At 38.1% G+C, this 22,364-nt stretch overlaps 1 protein-coding gene across 1 annotated transcript; it reads right to left on the bottom strand.

Annotated features, from left to right (window-relative positions):
* Positions 1–14,567: 14,567 nt before the first annotated feature.
* On the bottom strand, positions 14,568–21,985 carry LOC121313415 (peptidase inhibitor 15-like). The gene is made up of 6 exons (XM_041245930.1): positions 21,774–21,985; positions 21,195–21,530; positions 19,044–19,162; positions 15,953–16,085; positions 15,749–15,864; positions 14,568–15,384 (listed from the first exon to the last, which is right to left on the bottom strand). Exons 2-6 carry the CDS (start codon positions 21,474–21,476, stop codon positions 15,249–15,251), a joined length of 786 nt encoding a protein of 261 aa, XP_041101864.1. The 5' UTR covers positions 21,477–21,530; positions 21,774–21,985; the 3' UTR covers positions 14,568–15,248.
* Between the last annotated feature and the right edge of the window lie 379 nt (positions 21,986–22,364).

Genomic DNA, 22,364 nt, shown 5'->3' with positions numbered 1-22,364 from the left:
TCCAGATGCCGGATGTTACATTAAGTTACACTCACCCTCCATTTAGTCAGCACTGTTTATTCTAGCATAAGGAGGTGGATTCTGACTGCCCAATAGCAAACTTTTTCTAGTTGTTTTCAGAACCAATTTTGATACTGTTGTTTTTAAGTTTTTGCAAATATATTTCAAATATAAAAGGGGCACGATAGCAGGTGCCTGACTTTTTAGAGCATCTGTATCCCACACTACAACTAGAATCAATAAATCAATGGACACTGTGCTTTGTAAATCCTTGAAGAGTACTGAAGACTGATTAGTCAATGTGACCAACCGTACAACACACACAAATCAGATTGGACAACAACATCTCCAAAAACCAATCCTCACAACTGACTGAATCAGATATAATAAATTTCAAACCTGAATTTTTCCAAGACACAGCTATCAATTTCAAGGGAGCAGTCTTTACACACTGGAATGAAGTAATCGCTTAATTTTATTATATGTGCGTAGCATCGGTGACACACAGCTGAACATGAGACATGAAAATCCTTTCTCTGGAGGAGATCAAGTTTTCCTACAGTTTGAAAATGGTCCAAAGTACTGTGTCATTATCAAGTACAGGCTCCTCTGCCATTGATTTAATCATCAGGGTTACAACAGTGATGAACATCACATCCTAGAAGGTCCCAAAGGTGTCAGAGCTGGCAGCTGTAAAAGACAAGGTTGAAATAATATTTATACTTACATGTGCATCTACTTTTGGCACTTCAAAGATAAAACCTCAGTGAATACAGGGTACTGTTGCAGAAAAAGAGTAACATGTAAATGTGTTAAAATATATACATTGTGAAAGATTGTATTCACGATTGGTAAGTAATTGAGTGGTGCAGGTGGTTGGGAGAGGAAGCAGACAAGAAAGCAGAACTTGGAGAAGTGAGGCATTCTTTAATAATTAACTTTATGTTCAAACTTAAAACAAACATTCACAAAGGGTCTTTTAAATGGGCCGGTGCTTAGTACACATTATTTTACTCAACACACCACTGTTAATTCATAAAGGTGATAATCTTAATATTTAATGTTCTTTCAGTAATACACAGTCCCAAGTTAGTTTTTGAAACTGCAAATTTCATCATCGTTTGTCTTTTGGGCACTGATCTGGTAAGTATCACTCCACAATTGGTTTGCTCACTGTTTGTTGAATTAGTTTTTTGTTTAAATCCTTTATCTGATTGTTTTGAGGTTCTCCACTAGAGGGCACTGGTTGTGAGGTAGGTATTCTGTCCTCTGCTGGACAGTTGGAGAACTGGTACTCTGGTGCAGTGGCACCCCTCTAGGTGGTCGATGAATGATGCAAGAGGTAGTTATCCGGTCTCCCTCTTGTGGTCTTCTTCAGTCATTGCAGAGATAAGTATCCTTAGATCTTTAAATTGAAACAAGTCCAGTGTTACTGTATAATTGTAATCCCAATGATTTTCTGTCTTCCAGGTCCAGGCTGTCTGGCTTGTTCCAAAGCTGTCACTTGCACTGGTCTTTAGGACCCGGTTGCAGTATATAACAAAAGTATTCAATAAACAGTTCCTTCAATAAATAAACACACTTTTAAAACAAACACTGTCCTTGTGTGTACTTGTAATCCATCTCTGAAGTTCCAGTTCCTTTTTTAATGTTTTATTTTTATTTCAGGTACCCACGGTTTCTTCTGGGTTTCCGTGTACAACCCTTATGGTTAAATAATTAATTGTTTCCAGTAACACAGTCTTTCTTTAAAGGCCGTTCTTCAGCTCAGCTGCAGCTTTCTATAATTCAGTCTCTTTTAAATAGGGTCGTTTCCAGGGACCAATAAAAGAAACAATGTGAAATAGTTTTTTTTTTAAACGTAAAAATATAACTAAAGCTATATCAAAACCGCCTTGTATATTTTGGCGTCCTTTGCCCAAATGTATGTTCCAATACTACAATAAACAAGCATGAAGTTTCTCTTGTGCTGCACAACACACTATTATTTACTTTACAGGTAGCACTTTTGTTCATCAAGATTATAAAACAGTCGTAGTTCAGTAGGTTATAACAGAGTTATTTTGCTTCCAGAATCGGCATTCCCCTTATTGTTGGCTCGTTTAAGATACAACCGCTAATGTTAATTAATTCTTCTTAAAACTTATTTTTTGTGACATCCACATTTAAACACTAAGCTTATATTTTGTACTTGCCAAATAGCTTGTAGTTGAAGCCGAGGTTGCCTCGTCCTGATTCTTTGTTTCTTTGCTCCAGGTTACAGCGTACAACCTGAGCACACCTAACACTAGTGCAGGCCATCTTAAATTGTCAGTTTTTTCCCAGCTGCCCATTCCTGACTGCACTAGTCTTTCTGGGAAATGCTGTTTCTTTACAGCCAGAACTCTGTTTTAACCCTTTTAACCAAACCATAATACAGTTTTATCTTAGCACTTGATAATCCTATAATTATACTGTGGCAAATAAATACATTGTTTTTATTAATAACAATGAAAATATCCCCACTGTTGTTAATTACACACACACATGGGCTGAGCTTAGTGGGGGATGGAGAGGGGTGATGCTGGGACTCCAGAATCACTGTTGATCCCTCTTGAGGTGTCGTGGGCTAGTCAACGAAACACCAAGGATGGAAGGTACCCACTTGAAGACCCCAGAGATGTACCTTACTTAGCTCAATCCAGACGGTTGTCATGCTGATGAGCTGAGGAGACCGCACTGGGTTGATCCCCGGAGTCAGCATCGCAGCCGTTGTGTGTGCTGATGCGCTGGGGAGGCAAAATGAGCTGATCCCTGGAGCCAGCATTACACTTCAGCAATCAACACCAGACAGAAGGATATCTACATCATCAGATGGAAAACAACGCAAATGGATGGAGATGCAGATGGATCACATTAGTTTACTGCAAAGCTACATCTTATTTAGTGCTTATCTTGGCGAGAGCAGAGTTCAAATCAGCATGAAGTTCAACATCTACTCTCATGTAATGGAAGTCATGAAGATCTGGATACATCCAGTGACTGCTGTGAATAGTGCAGCTGGCAACAAGGGAAAGACCTTGTGACAGCATGGAGAGACAGCTGACAGGAGCAAAGAGACCCCATTGGGGCTGGCAAGGGTTAGCTACCCTGGTCGGCAGTATCCAGCTCTATGTTTTCAAAGGTAAACAGGATGCTGGAGACACCCGCCCAAGGCTTCTAAGAAATTAAAGAGAAAAAGACCCCTTGAGTCTGCGAGAGTGGGGGAGGAAGATGATTCAACATTGGATAACATGGTTAACGACTTAGGAACATAAATGGATATGAGAATGGAGAGTACTTCACAAAAGACTAGTTCAAGATCTGCAGTTAGCAAAGACATGGAACTCCAGGTTTGTGTCTGCGGCTGGAGCAAGGTAACAACGGTCAGGGGTTTGAAGATTCATCAAGGGAGAATGAAATGCTTGAGGGAGAAGGGACAAGGGCCTTGCATTGATCAGTACTTCTCACGAAGTCAGTCAAGTCAGCCAAATGAAATCCAGCGACAGGAAGCAAACCACAGTTCGCAGAATATCAGCACCCTTGTCATAGACGTGAGGAGGACTTGCGTGGATACAACTAGTGATGAACCTAATGAACCTTGCAAACCCGGTCAGACGAACCAGTGTAAGAGAGAAAAGAACCTCAATGGGCACAAGCCTGGAGTTAAATAGCCAAGAGCTTGTGAGAAAACTGTGTGGAACACAGTAAACAATGATCTCTGTTTTACTTTGGAAAGGTTAAATGGAACAGTTGAAAAGAAGCTGGATAAATTTGGAGACATCATCTACACATATGGAAGTGAGAGGTCTGGAATTGAAAAAAGGAAGGAAAAAGTACAAACTATTCCTGGAAAGTCTAGACTGCAGCAGGAGATTGAACGCTTAGTTAGAGAAAGGAGGCAGTTGAGGAAGCAATGGAAAAAAGCAGAACAAAGTCAGAAGGAGGGACACAATCTGTTACAAAGGGTCATAAAAGATAAACTTGCAATACTGCACAGAGCTGAGCACCTACAGAAATGCCACAAAAAGAAAGAGTGCAAGAACTAACTTTTATAAAGATCCATTCAAATTTGTAAAGAAGATATTCACCAGTGAGAAAAATGGCACACTAAAATCATCTAAGTTTGAGCTGGAGAGATATTTGGAGGAAACACAGATTTAAAAAAGCAGGAGCCTATGTCAATTCCTTCAGATATCCCACCTATCAATCCACCCAAATACCAAATGGAGGACTGTGCACCTAAGTGGAAAGAAGTAGAGCAAGCTATGAAAAAAGGAAGGGCATCATCATCTCCAGGGCCTAATGGAGTTCCATACAGAGTGTACAAGAGTGCTTCTGGAGTTCTACGAATCCTGTGGAAATTGATGAAAGTGGCATGGGAAAAACAGATTGTACCGAGAGCATGGTGCCGAGCAGGTGGAGTCTTTATACCAAAAGAAAAGGATTCTACCAGCATCGGTCAGTTTCGTCCTATTTCCCTATTAAACATAGAAGGCAAGATTTTCTTCAGCAATATTGCTCACAGATTGTCAACCTACCTATTAAAGAACTGCTTCATTGACACTTCAATACAAAAAGCAGGCACTCCAGGTTTCCCAGGATGCTTAGAACACATCACTGTAATCTAGCAACAAATTCAATCAGCAAAAAAGGAGAGGAAGGAGCTCTATGTGACATTCTTGGATTTGGCTAATGCATGTGGTTCAGTGCCACATGAACTTCTTTGGGCAGCATTTGATTTTTTCAGCGTACCGATGACAATAACAAATTTAGTGAAAGCCTACTTTGGAGATTTGCAATTTAGTTTTTCAAATTCAGAATTCAGCACTACATGGCAATGCCTAGAAGTTGGAATGATGGCAGGATGTACAATTTCTCCTCTGGCTTTTACCATGGCAGAGGAAGTAATTATAAGGCCATCAAAATGTGTAGTGGGAGGAGAGCGCTTGGCTTCTGGAATGTGACTACCACCAATTCGAGCATACATGAATGACATGACAACAATGACTACAACAGTAGCTTGCACTAATCAGTTATTGGGCAAATTAACCAATAACATTGAATGGGCACCAATGCAATTCAAACCCATTAAATCAAGGAGCATCTCTATAATTAAAGGTAAAGTAGTAGATAAAAGGTTCTACATTAATAGTGAGGCAATACCAACAGTGTCCAAGAAGCCAGTGAAAAGTCTAGTGAGATGGTATGATGGGGATCTAAAGGACAAAGTTCCTGTGGGAGAAGTTAGACAACAAGCAGTGGAAGGGTTGAAGAGCATAGACAGCAGCACTTTACTAGGCAAACTGAAACTCTGGTGCTTTCAGTTTGGTCTACTGCTTTGGCCACTGACTGTGTACGAGGTTTCCTTGACAACAGTTGAGAAGCTGGAAGCTTTAATCAGTTCATAAGTCAGGAAAGGGTTGGGAGTTCCACGCTGCCTCAGCAGAGTGGGACTTTACGGTAAAGGAATACTGCAGCTACCAATCTGTACTCTAACCGAGAAGTTTAATTGCGCCAAAGTCCGACTGGAAATGACATTAGTAGATTCACGTGACAAATCCGTAAGGGAGGCAACACCTGTGTTGAAAACTGAAAGAAAATGGAAAGCAAAGAAAGCTGTGGAAGCTGCCAAGGCTGCCCTTCGAATCAAAGACATTATGCGGCAAGTTCAGCATGGAAAAGGAGGTTTTGGTCTCAGTTCAGCTCCTCCTACGTGGCACAAGGCAACCCTGGCTCAACGGAGGAAGTTGGTAGTGACTGAGGTACAAAAGCAGGAGGAGAGGATCAGGTGTGTAAAGGCCGCTTCCCAGGCCAAGCAGGGAGAATGGATGAGATGGGAAAGTGTGGAACAACGTAAGATCTGTTGGCAAGGCCTATGGACAGTGGAACAGAGCAGGATCAGTTTCCTCATCAGATCAGCAAATGATGTTCTCCCATCACCACAGAACCTAAATCTCTAGGTGGGTGAGGATCCCTCGTGTCCTTTTTATTCATTACCTGCAACATTAAGGCACATTTCGACAGGATACAAAGTGGGTCTTAGCCAAGGATGGTTTACTTGGTGCCATGACCAGGTGCTGCGATGTTTGGCCTTAGCATTGGAAGACAAGCGTAACCTGACCAATAAGTTGCCACCAGTTCCATCAAAGCATTACACACAAAAGACAATATTCCTCTGTCCAGGAGAGCAACCACCAAGAAAAGGTGTTAAAATCAAGCCTCGCTCAGGACAACTGGAAGCTGCTAGAGACTGGAAGATGCTGGCAGATGTTGGTAAATGGCTTATTTTTCCACCTGAGATTGCCACCACTAACCGTCAACCAGACATTGTCTTATGGTCTGGATTAGCACGCCTTGTTCATTTGGTAGAGTTTGGTAGTTTACTGCAAAGCTACGTCTTAGTTGGTGCTTATCTTGGCGAGAGTCGAGTTCAAATCAGCATGAAGTTCAACATCTACTCTCATGTAATGGAAATCATAATCATATATATACACATATATACATATATATATATATATATATATATATATATATATATATATACACATACACACTCATACACACTCATACACACACACACACATACACCCAACCCTCATTATATTGCCTGTCGATATACTGCGGATTCAGGATATATTGCGGTCCTGGAGCTTAGCTGCAATATAAATAGACACTTAGAATTACTGTTCTTTTTATTTCGTACTGCACACCACAAATAAAAATACACAAAAAAATTAAAAACAAAGCATTAATATCGTACTGTTATCATATACACACAGATTGCACAAGCAAATAGCACATGCAAATCAGCTCCCTAGCAACAAGACCGTTGGAAGTGGATTCTTTCAATGCAGCGGGTTTGAAATTAATTGGAGACTGAAGTTGACGAGAAGCAATTAACCTCCGCTGTACGCATTAAAATGGTGTGCTGCTTTTTAGACGAAAAATTAGAAAAAGTGGGACGCGTAGAGGACTTACACTGGACAAAAATATAAACGCAAGATGTAAAGTGTTTAATGAGCTTAAATAAAAGATCCCAGAAATTTTCCATACGCACAAAAAGCTTATTTCTCTCAAATTTTGTGCACAAAAGCATTTCTCCTTTGCCAAGATAATCCATCCACCTGACAGGTGTGGCATATCAAGAAGCTGATTAAACAGCATGATCATTACACATGTGCACCTTGTCCTGGGGACAATAAAAGGCCACTCTAAAATGTGCAGTTTTGTCACACAACACAATGCCACAGATGTGAAAGTTTTGAGGGAGCGTGCAATTGGCATGCTGACTGCAAGAATGTCCACCAGAGCTGTTGCCAGAGAATCGAATGTTCATTTTGCTACCATAAGCTGCCTCCAACGTCGTTTTAAAGAATTTGGCTGTACGTCCAACCGGCCTCACAACCTGCCGACCACGTGTAACCACGCCAGCCCAGGACCTCCACATCCGGCTTCTTCACCTGCGGGATCGTCTGAGACCAACCACTCAGACAGCTGATGAAACTGTGGGTTTGCACAACCGAAGAATTTCTGCACAAACTGTCAGAAACCGTCTCAGGGAAGCTCAACTACGTGCTCGTCGTCCTCACCAGGGTCTTGACCTGACTGCAGTTCGGCGTCGTAACCGACTTCAGTGGGCAAAGGCTCACCTTCAATGGCCAATGGCATGCTGAAGAAGTGTGCTCTTCACGGATGAATCCCGGTTTCAACTGTACCGGGCAGATGGTAGACAGCGTGTATGGCGTCATGTGGGTGAGCAGTTTGCTGATGTCAATGTTGTGAACAGAGTGCCCCATGGTGGCAGTGGGGTTATGATATGGGCAGGCATAAGCTACAGACAACGAACACAATTGCATTTTATCGATGGCAATTTGAATGCACAGAGATACCGTGACGAGATGCTGAGGCCCGTTGTCGTGCCATTCATCCGCCACCATCACCCCATGTTTCAGCATGATAATGCACGGCCCCATGTCGCAAGGATCTGTACACAATTCCTGGAATCTGAAAATGTCCCAGTTCTTCCATGGCCTGCATACTCACCAGACATGTCACCCATTGAGCATGTTTGGGATGCTATGGATCGACGTGTACGACAGCGTGTTCCAGTTCCGGCCAATATCCAGAAACTTTACAAAGCCATTGAGGAAGAGTTGGTCAACATTTCTCAGGCCACAATCAACTGCCTGATCAACTCTATGTGAAGGAGATGTGTCACACTGCATGAGACAAATGGTGGTCACACCAGATACTGACTGGTTTTCTGATCCACGCCCCTACCTTTTTTTTAAGGTATCTGTGACCAACAGATGCATATCTGTATTCCCAGTCATGTGAAATCCATAGATTAGGGTCTAATGAATTTATTTCAATTGACTGATTTCCTTATATGAACTGCAACTCAGTAAAATCTTTGAAATTGTTGCATGTTGTGTTTATATTTTTGTTAGTGTATATTGGACCCGACGCCCCCGATAAAACAAGGAGTGGTTGTACAGTATTTCTTATTAGCCTATTTGTTTTTCTATGGGTGTCTCGCTATATCGCGACCCTCAATATATAGCGGATTTATATTAGACCCCGACACACTTGATATATCGAGTGTGTGTTGATATATCGAGTGTGTGTGTGTGTGTGTATATATATATATATATATATATATATATATATATATATATATATATATTTATATCTTTATATTTACTTCCAGGTGCAGGGGATAATTAACAATAAAACAATTAAACAAAACGTGCATATGCACATGTTTTATGCAGGGAGGATATTACCCTCCCCCCCTCCCTGCTAATATATATATATATATATATATATATATATATATATATATATATATATATATATATATATATATATATGCCTTATTATTTTTTTTTTTCATTTATCTACACATCCTACCCCACAACTTCCAAGTGACCTTGATTTTTTTGCGCTTTATTGCACACTTTTAAATGGTACAAATAAATCAAAAACAAAATAAACACCTAGCACTGAACACGTACTACACATATACAGGTCTGTGACAAACTCGCAGGACAGCTAAGCCGTGTACCTGACATACAAACAAAAACACTCATGTTTACAAACAAAAGGTTCACACAGTACCTTTTTACACAGTATACAACACACAGTCGTGCTCTTCACACAGCAGCAGCCCTGAATGACCTAACTCAGGGGTTTATATGCCCAAGAGAAACACTTATAGGCAGCTGGCTATAATTTAACAATAATGAGACCAACTGTCAAAATAATAAAACAACGAACAATTAAAAAATGAACACAAATTAAACAAGCGTAGGCTGGCAGGGAGGGTTTTAACCCTTTCCCTTACACACACACACACACACACACACACACACACACACACACACACAGTGGTCTGCAAAAGTATTCACCTCCTAGCAATAATGTCACATTTTGTTCAATTACAAATAATTTATGCATAGTTTGTCAAACAAACTTTTTGTATTCAAAGCTATAGCCATTAAACTGAACAATATTGTACGAGGAGAAGGCTAAATGTCAGCAAAACTTGCAAAGAAAATATACACAATGAAAAGGTTTTATAAGTATTCAGCCTTTTAAGTCAGTACTTGGTAGAAGCACCTTTGGTAGCAACTACTGCTATGACTCTTTTTGGATAGGTCTCTACTAGCTTTGCACAGTAAGATGGTGACATTTTTGCGCATTCTTCATTGGAAAATTTTGAAAAGTTCAATTTTTGCCTCATCTGACCACAAAACTTTTTTCCACATGTCTGCAGTATCATATACATGCTTTTTCGCAAACTCCATACGTGCTTTAAGATGAGTTTTTGAGTAATGGCTTCTTTCTTGTCACCTGTCCATACAGACCACGTTTGTGTAGGGACCAGATTATTGTTGATGTGTGAACACTGACTCCCATCTCAGACACAGAACTTTGCAGATCTCTCAAGGTCATTATTGGCTTCAGAGTGACATCCCGAACCATTTTCCTGCTTGCCAGGCTGCTCAGTTTGGGAGGGTGACCTGACTGTGCTGAGAGGGATAATCAACATCTTTGACATTTTGTATCCTTCTCCTGCTCTGTGCCTCACTACCACTTTATCCCTTAAAAAATGGCAGACTGTCAAGAAAACATGTCATTCAACTTTCTGGAAAGGAATCTGTTCTCTTTCCTCCCCAAAGTTAAGTAGCCAACCCTTACCTTAGAATGTATAAACCAGTTTTTTGCTATCCTCATTTCACTGTGTTTTTATTGTGTGTGGTAATGTAAGTGAGTAAATTACCCCTGGGGTAAAACATTCACAGGATTAACACAGTTAAAGGAGGTGGTATTTAGATTATTATTATTTAGAGTTTTAGGTAAGGTGACCATATGGCTCTGTGTTCAGCGGGACAGTTTGGGACAGTTCAGGCTTTTCAAATCACAACCTAATGCATTCTGATACGTTTTACCTGTCAACCCAATGCATTCTGGTCCATGTTACCTTTCAACCCAATGCACTCTGGTCTGTTTTACCTGTCTCAGGTACCATTCTTGCCTTTAAGAGAAGCAGGACTATGCTTACTAGAATGCATTGGGTTGTGAGTTGAAAAGCCTGAACTGTCCCAAACTGTCCAGGTGAACATGGAGCCATATGGTCACCTTAATTTTAGGATTCAGACATAAAGTCTACCGGAAGTCATAACTGTAGTACAGCGTTTCATGTTAAGATTTCAAAATGTCACATTTTTCATTTGTTGTCGGTTTTTCATGAAGTAAATCGAAAACTACAAAGTGGTATGTAATTCAATATGTTAACATAGCATTATTCAATAGGTTTCATTCGAGTTTTTGAAGCAGCATTTGTTAATTCATTATGGTAATGCAAAACTTTTGGCCATAGCTGTAGACCCGCTTGTCTTTGTTCCAACCATGTTCTTAATCATTACATTGAATCAACTGGATCTGTGTTTAATCATTAGTTCCAGTAGCTATTTGAGGAAATCACCCGTAGTGTGTTTTTAACTACACAATTGGAGCCAACAGGTCTCCGAATAAGTAATAGAATATTAAAAACTAGAAGACGTTTCTGTAATCTTAACTTGCTAAACCAGGGGTGAGACTCCTCTCCTTGAGAACCAGTTCATAACATATAGGTGTAATTAATGAAGATATATATATATATATATATATATATATATATATATATATATATATATATATATATATATATATATATAGTAAGATAGCAGGGAGGGGGTTAAAATTCCTCCCTGCTAAAACCATGTGAAAATGCACTGTGGGTGAATTGGGCTAAGGGTTTTAATTGTTTTAATTGTTTAATGATTTAGTTAATCCCCTGCACCTGGTGGTAATTATAAATTAGAGCCAGGTGCAGGGTATTTAAGAGAGGCAGCCAGACTGATTGGGGCTGCTGAGTGGAGAGCGTGTGTGTGTGTGTGTGTGTGTGTGTGTGTGTGTGTGTGTGTGTGTGTGTGTGTGTGTGTGTGTGTGTGTGTGTGTGTGTGTGTGTGTGTGTGTGTGTGTGTGTGTGTGTGTGTGAGTGTGTGTGTGAGTGAGAGAGTGTGAGAGAGAGAGAGAGAGAGAGAGAGAGAGAGAGAGAGAGAGAGAGAGAGAGAGTGTGTGTGAGTGTGAGTGAACAGTCGTTACAAAGTAAGTCATTGTGTGAAGCCTGTGTGTTAGTGGTTTTGTGTTGCAGGTAAACGGCTTAGCTGTCCTGCGTATTAGTCAGTGACATATTAATGTTTAGTTAGAGCTCCAGGAGAGAGCTAGGTGTTTGTTTCTGTTTAATTTCATTTGTGTTTATTAAAAATGTGCGTCAGCGCTTTAAAAATCCATTTCCGTGTGCTGGGTCTGCTTTTAAAGGGGCAACGAACTCTGAAAGTGGCGCAATCTTTCACTATATATATATATACACACACACACACACACACACACACACCAAATAAGAACAGAACAGAACAGAAAAACAAGCAATTTCTTGTATACTTATTTATTTGACAATAGTAGTTTAATGTCATACATACTTGCATGTATACCACAAGCAGTATCTTTTTTTTTAATGCTTATCCAGGAATATAGTTTTTTTATTTTGTTTTTGCAAAATATATATGACGTGCTGCTATTTTGAAGGATATAAATGTCATTTCAGTAAATCCCTGTTTATATAAATGACAATAACACTTTATATAAAGCATTCTTTATTGTGTGCCAATGGAACACAGATTATAAATTACAGTAAAGAAAGAAAAAAAAAACTGTTTTTGTTTTCTTTTGCAAGGCTATGTTGAATAAAGGATGCTTGATCTAATTAAATGTCTTGGTGAATTGGTGAGAGATTAAAGATTGAAGGTGGGGTCCCCTCTAGTGAGCCACATACCAGAAAATGCTATAGAATGTATTGATAAATAAAGACAAGTGTGATCTCCCAAATCGTGCAGCAGCCATTTGAATGATATCGGTTAAGTTATTCTAACTGCTTGGGAATTTTCATGACCATCAAACTGAATTGCATTCATAAAAACTTTTCTTTAAATAACCCATTAGTTGAAAGTAAACATTTTGTGAACATATCTATCTGCCTCACATGTACAGTGACCCATATATTGTATCTCCAAATTTCAATATATTATAACATTTAATTTAAAGAATATTACTATACCTCCTTCTGAATGATATAAAAAAAGGTGCAACATACATGAGCAGCACATAGCCTTAAACAAACATCAACCACTACTCTCTAGGCTTTATGAATACAACGAAAGAAATATATTTTAAAAATCCCTCGAAGTGCAAATAAAAACATATGAAAATGAGCATATATAATCTAGGTATAGTATGCATAGCTACAATTTAAACAGAGGGTGTTTGTCATCATACAGAATGGTTAAGAGTTTTGTAGTTCTAATATTGATGGTTTGTGGTTTTTATCTTTATTGCTCAATCTAACTGGCTACCATTTTCCTCACAGCACTGAGTGGTTTTGCTATTTATTTAAGATTTCAACTCTGTTTTCTCCACCAGCTTCTGTACTTTACCATTACAGTTTTAATAAAATTGACCTGGAAAAAAATACAGGAAAACCATGAGTTGGATTGAGCAGTAGATACCTTACTCATATTAAAACTCAGAACTTGGAACTGGTCAGAATGATTGAAAACATCATGAAAAGGTAAGAGAGGTAACAAAAAACTGTATATCTCCTTTAATGCTTAACAAATAGGGGCCATGCCAGCTATGTAATGTATAGTACACTCTCGCTAACCTAAACACCAGTAGTGTGCATTGACCTATATTCTGAACCATGCTATAACAGTGAACATGCATGCTGATAAAAGCTGTAGAAACTACAAGCCAAACTGTAAATCATAATGTATGTTAAGTATGTAAAACAGCTCTGTATTTAATTCAGTTGTTTATTACTGTTAATCAATTACAGTGCAAAAAAACAGATACTCAACAAGGATTGTTTTTTGTATTGCATATTTTACAATCAATACTCTGAACAGTTACGAATCTGAGCAGTCCCAAATAGTTTTGATTAGCGAGAGTCTACTACACAAACACTAGCTCCATAGGAACCGGACCTACATATTATACCAGGAAAGTACAGCATACATTATATGCAACAACAAAAAACTCCAGCTAAACAGTTATCTTTGATTCATTTTAAGAATAATTTAAAATTACATTTTAAAATGTGTGCATATTATTGAACAGTTACAAAAAAATTAAGTAAAAAAAATACACAGAAGCACCATAAGGATAACAGTACTGCCCCTATATATATTTTTATTTATCATTTCTGCATCGTTCGAGGTGTAAAGATGAACCATTCATATCCAGATAATTAGGACTGAAAGCGTTAATAGGAACACATGTGCTATTTTGATGATCCTATTTTATAATACAATTCCAGGGTATCCTTAATGAAAGAATGCAGAATAAACAGCTTTAAACTGGTTACAGTATTTCAAAGATAAGTACACAAGCACCTTTTACCATTTTGTATGCTGCAGGTGGTACCCTGCCTATCCTGTTAAATTCAAGCTGTTGCCAGCATTGGTTGTGCTGATCTTAAACTGGTCAAGATTGTTCAAGAGGCTGCAATTAAGCATTAGAAAATTCAGTTACAGTGGGCATCTAATAAATGCCAACTGGAACATCTGCTCAGAAGCCAGCTTTTTCATTTTGACCTGCTGTATTGAAAACTCAATTCCTACCTATTGTTCAGCAAATATTAAACAAAGACAAAACCGGTCTAAATATATTTTATTATGCTTAGTGGTGGACGATGTTGCGTCATGGCTATTTCTAATAGACTAATACTAATACCTCAATGCTAAAAAAAAAAAACTAATCTGCTTACATGGAGGTGTTCTTTTAATAAGAATTTGAGTGCAGGTTTGTGTAAGTTTCAGTATTTAAGTTACAGATAGGTTCTAAAATGTATTAGCGAAAAATAATAATAATAATAATAATAATAATAATAATAATAATAATAATAATATAATATTTTTAGTAATTAAAAATATCTAGCAGCCTATATGTGTTAATGTTGATCATGCTGTTTGTTCAGAAACTTGTTCACAGTGTGTTGATGAAATGTATTCAAAGCCTCCTGGCTTTGGTAGAGAAGAGAGCACCGTGTCTGTGTTGTTGTTATGACATGCTAAATAAGCTTACTGAAAGTTATCAGTTTGCATCCAATTGTTTGATTTCTACAATTTGTCATTCAAATCGGAGCGTAGTTGCTTTTTCTGATGTGGTTACTGTATATTACCACTGCCTGCAAACACAAATTGAAATGGATAGATTGAACATATAGGACAGCAAGGAAGCAGACTTTAGTCTTCATTGAAAGACAGTATTCAGAGTGTGTACTGCAACAGGTGAACTACATAAATGAATACTATATTTACTGTACGTATTTTCTGGTGGATTAATTTGGAACAGTGATTAAACATACTTTGAAAGATAACATTCAAGGTCCTTTACCAGAGATTCGGGACCTCATATTGACAAATCAGGTTAAAGGAAATCTCTGATCAATTTTGCTGGTACAAGATCTAGTTATGCTGGTTCAATAAAAAAAAAAAAAAAAAAAAAAGGTTAAACTATATGATGAATGCAGCTGAAATGGGAATTTATATAGAAAATACATTTTGTGCAAATCCTCACGATAAATGCCTTTTACTGTCATCGAGAGCTGAATTTGGGATGCCTTATTTAAACCAATACAGGTAGTTTGAGGTGACGCCTGGGAAGCACATGTTGTTGCTGCATGAGCCTCCATAACTTGGTGGACATGCTGAGCAAGGAACGCCTACTTTGTAGGGAGCATCTCCAATCCAATTCCCTCTAAAATAAAAATAAAAAATACAAAAATATATTAGTAACATAGGCAACAGTGCCAAGAAAAAGTAACACAATTATTTCAAGTGATGATGTTATTTCACTATGGTTTTGTTTGGTACAACTGCACTGGAATGTGCATAGTCAGCATAATTGGAAGAACACTCTCTAGCTCAAAGTGTGACATCTTTACAAATCAATAAGTAAAGAGCATGTGATAATATGCTCCTTCCAGAAGTTGATAATAGTAATTGTGCTTTCTGCTTTGTCATGTGTTTGATCACTGGATCACTGTAGAACAGGTTGACCATACACAAATAATACAAAAAATGTAATCTGTGATGTACGTATATAAAGATTATTCACTTACTTTGGCGAATAATTGCATACCAAGTATGTAGCTCTTCTCCATACTGATCCCCAAACATTCATATTCTGACAAGTGTTGACTGCACAGCCAATTCGATTTGAAGTGGCCCAAACCATCTGAAAAATCAAGTGGGCTTGTGTCCAACTACATTTTAAATTGACTAAAGTGTTCCATTGTAGGTTTAGACTGAACACAGTTACCTACCTGGGTATAATGTGTACACATTGGTCCATAGCATTTTAGAGGGCACCTGGGATTGCAATCACGAGGGTATGGAAAAACATAGTCACTGACTTCATCATACCAGGGCTTCACAAGCTGAAGAATGGATCGATAGCTGCAAACAGTAAACCAAGAATGCCAATAACATAGATCCCCTGCAATACTGATGACCATGACATATACTGTATATCATTCTTATCCATTCATCACACTTTCTACGTGCTCATACTCGTATAGGCAAATCGTTTTAATAGAAGTTAACTGCTCTTAGTCGAACCTGCTCTTACAAGTAATTATTCACTGTGTTCTCTATTTTTTTTCTCTTATTTCAATTTTATCTATTGCTACTGATTTTATTGTACTTTGCAACTGCTCTTACCTGTAATGTGATATTCTGTAATGTGATATTCTGAAATGTGATACTTCACAATGTGATAATTTGTAAAAATTGTAAGTCACCCTGGATAAGGGAGTCTGCTAAGAAGTAAATAATAATACAGTCTAATAATACACTATAACGAATCCTTCTTATAATGAATCCCACTTTTTTTTAACAATCCAAGCAGCAAGAACATTTTTTTTTTCAATGGAAATTGGCCCTATTAGAACGATCACTTTTACAAAATATACTAGGATAACATGATCTCGGTAGTGACTGACACTGAACTTTTTCCAGTGTGAATGTATTATTCTCTCAGTAGGCTAATTCAAAGATAAGGCTGATTCACAGTTAACCCTATTGTAGTGAGAATCATGTGTGCTGTATGCCACCTTTACACAAACTGCAACCATGGCAACAGGCGTGAGGAGGTAACAAGATTGACAAAGCGTGCATTGAGAAAAGTAGGAAAAATATGAATCTATGTTTTTCAAGAAAAAGGGCACATAATTACTGTACTCAGCATGTAAGTGTACTTTTTATTTTCAATTATTTACTGTTCTTTTAAACATACAGTTTAAATGTTGATCAATGTGAAGTTGTCTTGAAAGAACTGCTGTATACTGTATAAAGATGTTCAATTCAATTCTGCCGTTTCTTCTTTGTTCTGATACAGCAAATTGCCAAACCCTATTATAGTGAACAACCTGATATAACAAATATTTTTCCAGGTCCCAGAGGGGTTCGTTATAATGAAATAAGACTCTATGTCAACAGTATTTTCTGAATAGTGTTGAATACAAATGAAATGATTAATCTCAATTTGATGAGATTCTCCAGATATAAACAGTATGACATACAGATTAACAGACAGACAAGCACAACTATATAACCCCAGAATATGACATTCTCAATAACGTATGCTAAATAATGTTAATACCAGGTTTCATGACAATTGGGCCAGCAGTTCTACAGATATATGGGAAAATGTGTGAAACGTGACATACTGTATGTACAGTGCCTATAGAAAGTCTACACCCCCTTGAACTTTTTTCACATTTTGTTGTGTCAGTGCCTCAGAGTTTCATGCATTTAAATTAGGATTTTTTTCCACTTATCTACACACCATACTCCACACTGTTAAGGGGAAACAAGTTTTTATTGAGAAAAAAAAAAGATATATTAAAAATACAAAACTGAAAGATCATAATTGGACAAGTCTCCATCCCCTGAGTTAATAGTTGGTGGAAGCACCTTTGGCAGTAATTACAGCTGTGAGTCTGTTGGGATAGGTCTCTACCAACTTTGCACACCTAGATTTGACAATATTTGACCATTCTTCTTTACAAAACTGTTCAAGCTCTGTCAAGTTCCTTGGGGAGTGCTGATGGACAACAAACTTCAAAGCATGCCACACATTCGATTGGATTTAGGTCGGGGCTCTGATTGGGCCACTCAAGAACATTTACATTTTTGTTCCTTAGCCACTCCAGTGTAGCTTTGGCTATGTGCTTTGGGCCATTGACATGCTGAAAGGTGAACTTCCATCCCAGTTTCAGCTTTCTTGCAGAGGGCAGCAGGTTTTCCTCAAGGACTTCTCTGTACTTTGTTCCATTCATTTTCCCTTCTATCCTGACAAATTCCCCAGTCCGTGCCGATGAGAAACATCCCCATAACATGATGCTGCCAGCACCATGCTTCACAGTAGGAGTGGTGTTTTTCGGGTGATGCGCTGTGTTGGGTTTGCGCCAAACATAATGCTTTGGCCAAAAAGTTCCACTTTAGTTTCATTAGACCACAAATCTTTTTGCCACATAGATACAGAATCTCCTGAGTGTTTTTTTCTATACTTCAAGCAGGATTCAGGGTGGGCTTTCTTGAGTAATGGCTTCCTTCTTGCCATACTACCATACAGGCCAGATTTGTGGAGTGCTTGAAATATTGTTGTCACATGCACACTTTGACCAGTCTTAGCCATAAAAGCCTGTAGCTGTTGTAAAGTTGCCATTAGCCTCTTGGGAGCCTCTCTGATCAGTCTCCTTATTGCTCGGTCATCCAGTTTGGAGGGACGGCCTGATCTAGGCAGGGTCTTGGTGGTGCCATACACCTTCAACTTCTTAATAATCGTCTTGACCATGCTCCAAGGGATATTCAATGGCCTTTGATATTTTTTATACCCATCCTCTGATCTCTGCCTTTCAACAACTTTGTCCCAGAGTTCTTTTGAAAGTGCCTTGGTGTTCATGGTTGAGTCTTTGCTTTGAAATGCAATACTCAGCAGAAAGTAGGAACTGCTGAATTTATCCTGAAATCATGTGAATCACTACAGTTTAACACAGGTGGAGGTCACTTAACTTGGTGTGTGATTTTGAAGGCGATTGGTTACACCAGAGCTAATTTAGGATTGCTATTACAAGGGGGGGTGGACACTTATCCAATCAAGCTATTTGAGTTTTTATTTTTAATTAATTTTCTACAGATTTCTAGAATATTTTTTTCACTTGAAATTTGTGGGGTCTTGAAATTTTTTATTATTCATTAAAGTTTGGTTCTTTCATATTGTTCATCTCAGGCCAACAGTACTTCAACCTGAATCTTGGAAATGAACAAAATTCAACTTGGCCCAAGTACACTTACTGTGGTCAGTTTTACAGGGCTAAGTCTAACTCGGCCAAATATGTTTTTAGTACATACCGTCCGGTTCTCACAGATAGGTTCTGGCCCAAGAATCTCAAGAGATATTGAGGTCCATGATCCCAAATGCACGTGGCTGCCCAGGCTTCAGCTGACTTTGCAAGGTTCTCATCCCACACCTGTAAATTGCATTATATACATGATTTACAACATTTTTTATAGACCATGATCTGCTCATCTAGAACAGCAGCTCCTGGTTGATTCATATCACAGTTCCTTCTGGTAATGATTTGCATATGTCAGTTCACATGTTAACCATCTATAATGTATGTATTTCTCAATCTCATAAAATGTCTGAATAGGTCTTTCTGCTTGTTCAAAGATCACACATTAGCTGTTTCATTTTTGCATGCTACCATAAAAAAGTAATGTACTCTTTTTAAAGATAAAATTAACGTGTCCTGACTTAGTGAAAGTGAATATGTTTGCAAAGAGTATGCATTGCAACTATGAATAGTGTCTTGAGTGTTTTAATATGATGAATACAAATAAAGTGGAAGATCTTCAGACTATGTCTGTATTAAAAAGGGTGAACATGGAGCTGTTCACGAGAAAGTTTACTCTATATACGAGGAACCCACTTTCAGGATGTATGTGTTTGAAAATGGCACTTATTGTATATTTGGCACATTAACCAAAATATAATAATCTTTCTACATGCACTTATTCCCCCAATGGGCAATTCCATAACTAGTCTGGATAGCATAGCTACAACTGAAGCATGTGTACTTGTTACAGTGCCAGCTCCTGAGCTGCTCTGGGTATAATTACATTCATTTAGAGTATGGAAGCGCTGAAGGGACACTCCAAAATACAAATCTTTTTCAGGTCTTTTTGTTTTTAACATACGAGATACAAATAATCCCTCAACTGTGTAAGGGTAAACAGTGTGATCTTAATTTTACAAAATTGTGTCACCAGTGTATATATTGTTGATGCCTATCCCATTAAAAAAAAAAAAAAAAAAAGACTGTTAGCTCATTTTCCCAGTGGATTTTTTACACGTTTTCTGGAAAATAAATGTCAGTTCCAATTAATCACAGGATGTAACAAATGCCCATTTGACTACTTTCTTATAGCTCTTTTTTGACTAATGTCTAAATGGATTAGTCACATTTCTAAGCTACACCTTCCCAGTCTTCTCTTTTGATCTGACTGTAACATTTGAGGTAAGTGTCATCCCGATTTCCTGGAGCATCTTGGTGGTCTGCAATGCCTCAGATTGAAGACCAGCTGTAGAAACCAGGTGGTCTTCCAAAATCCACACTGACACCTGCAAACACCTACCCAATGCAATTTAAACTAAATTGTTTTTTTGTTTTTTTTTCTAGCACATTCTTTGAAGTATTCTTTCAGGTAAGTCCTCTCTAAAACTACTTACCATACTTGCATTGAATCGTAACTCGTTTCTAAAAAAAAACAAAAAAAACAAAAAAAAAAAAACTGTCTACAACGTTTCATGGATTTTAGCAATGTAACTTTAAGTGGTCATCAAAGTAGCCTACTTCGTGTGAACACCACGCGGATAATGCATATTAGAATTCAGCTGAAAAAAAAGAACTGTCATGACATATTGAACACATTTCCCGAACTTCAATCTTTCATGTTTAACAAGTGCTTCTATACTTCCCCTTTCGTTATTTATTTCCTTTAGATTCCTCGTTACTTAATGTTTTGTTGTTCACTTGTTGACTCAGGCTGCTCACACAGCTGGTTGTTCCAATAAGAATGACAGACACTTGCGATTACTCGCTTGCCCGTTGATCGTGGTTTATAGGATCAATACATTGCCTTGCTGAAGTTGCCACAGATAGTTGAAATGAAAGTATCGGTACACTACATTTTATAGAGTATAACTTTTAGTTCAAATTTAAACAAATAAACAAAACAATGAACGTTAAGGGTTTGTGGCATACTATGTATTTATTTGTTTATAACGTCTTCTATGTATTTATTTATTTAACTGGGTGCAATATTTCAGCATGATATGGGCTACTGGGTCAATCGTTGCCCACACAACCAATTGCAATTTTGAAAAAGGAAATGTTCCATTCCGTTAACAAAATGCAAACGTCATAGTTGATTTAGTGCCTCAATATTCCAAAGATACCACAATGGAAAATACATTTTGGAGGTTACAAAATAACTCACCATGTACTCCATGTTTGAAGCAGGTGGGAAGACTTGGTTGCCTCGTACTTTATTGTGGTAATCAAGTATAGCAACCATGTCGTCCTGGGAAATGTATCGTCTCCGTCTATTTTTGGAGATATTCGCAGAGTCCAAGTGATGTTTCAGAGCTGAGCCGATGTCAGTGAAATTGCTTGGTGCTGACAAAGTGTCGGTGGAATTGGTCACTATCCATGCACTTGCTCCGCAGGCGAGGCACATAACAATAGCTTTAACTGCAGATAGCCTCATGACTTCCCTCATCTTTTAGCCTCCTCGTAAAATTTCAGAAGTATGTACTGCAACCCAGAAGACGTCCTGAAAGAAGAAAACACGACGGAAACCGTTTTAGACATTATCAGATTGCAAGTTATTGTTATTATTATTATTAGTAGTAGTTAGTATACCATTAAGACTATCAGAAATGGAGTATTCCAAAATACAATCGCTAGAAAATAATGTGAGTGCCACATACCATGCAAAGTCAAATCGTATTCTAGACTGTCATTTACAATCTACAATTCCAGACAAGTATTACAAAACTATGAAAGTCAAGGTTACCTTCTGTCCTGGAAGAATGTGTACCAAAATCCTCTAGGTTCTTGAATCTGCAGTACTGTACTAGTCTTATCTGTGGGATGTGGCTTGTAGAAAACCCGACAGCCGATTTGAGAGTGCTGAAGTTGCTGCTGAGTTTATATATTGTAGCTGGTACCGTGTAGGAAGCGCTTGTTTTCGTTGATTGTGTCCCTGCAAACCTTCATATCACCTGAAACAAAACATCGAAACACACACACATCTGCATTCAGTTTGTACAGCTGGCAAAGCTAAAGGGTCACTTTGGTCCTTCATGGCTCATGAGTATTAAGCAATGAACCCTTAAATGTAGTATCTTATTCTGGATATATTTTTCATAACCATCTTGTTGAATAGATGTATATTAGATTATACTTATATACGGTAAACTAGTGACATATTATGCTTATAAACTTAAACATAGCCGCCCTGTACGTCAGTACAACGTTACAATTTAGTCTTGCCGTTGTCGGTAATGCTTCAAGATATCTGTGATGACGAGAAAGTTAAAAAAAAAAAAAAAAAAAAAAAAAAAAAAAAGTTATTTACCCTGTAAATTGCCTTATGTAGTTCAGA

Source organism: Polyodon spathula, chromosome 3 (assembly GCF_017654505.1).
Source record: "Polyodon spathula isolate WHYD16114869_AA chromosome 3, ASM1765450v1, whole genome shotgun sequence".
NCBI classification, from domain to species: domain Eukaryota; kingdom Metazoa; phylum Chordata; class Actinopteri; order Acipenseriformes; family Polyodontidae; genus Polyodon; species Polyodon spathula.
This window is presented reverse-complemented; position numbering and strand designations above follow the sequence as displayed.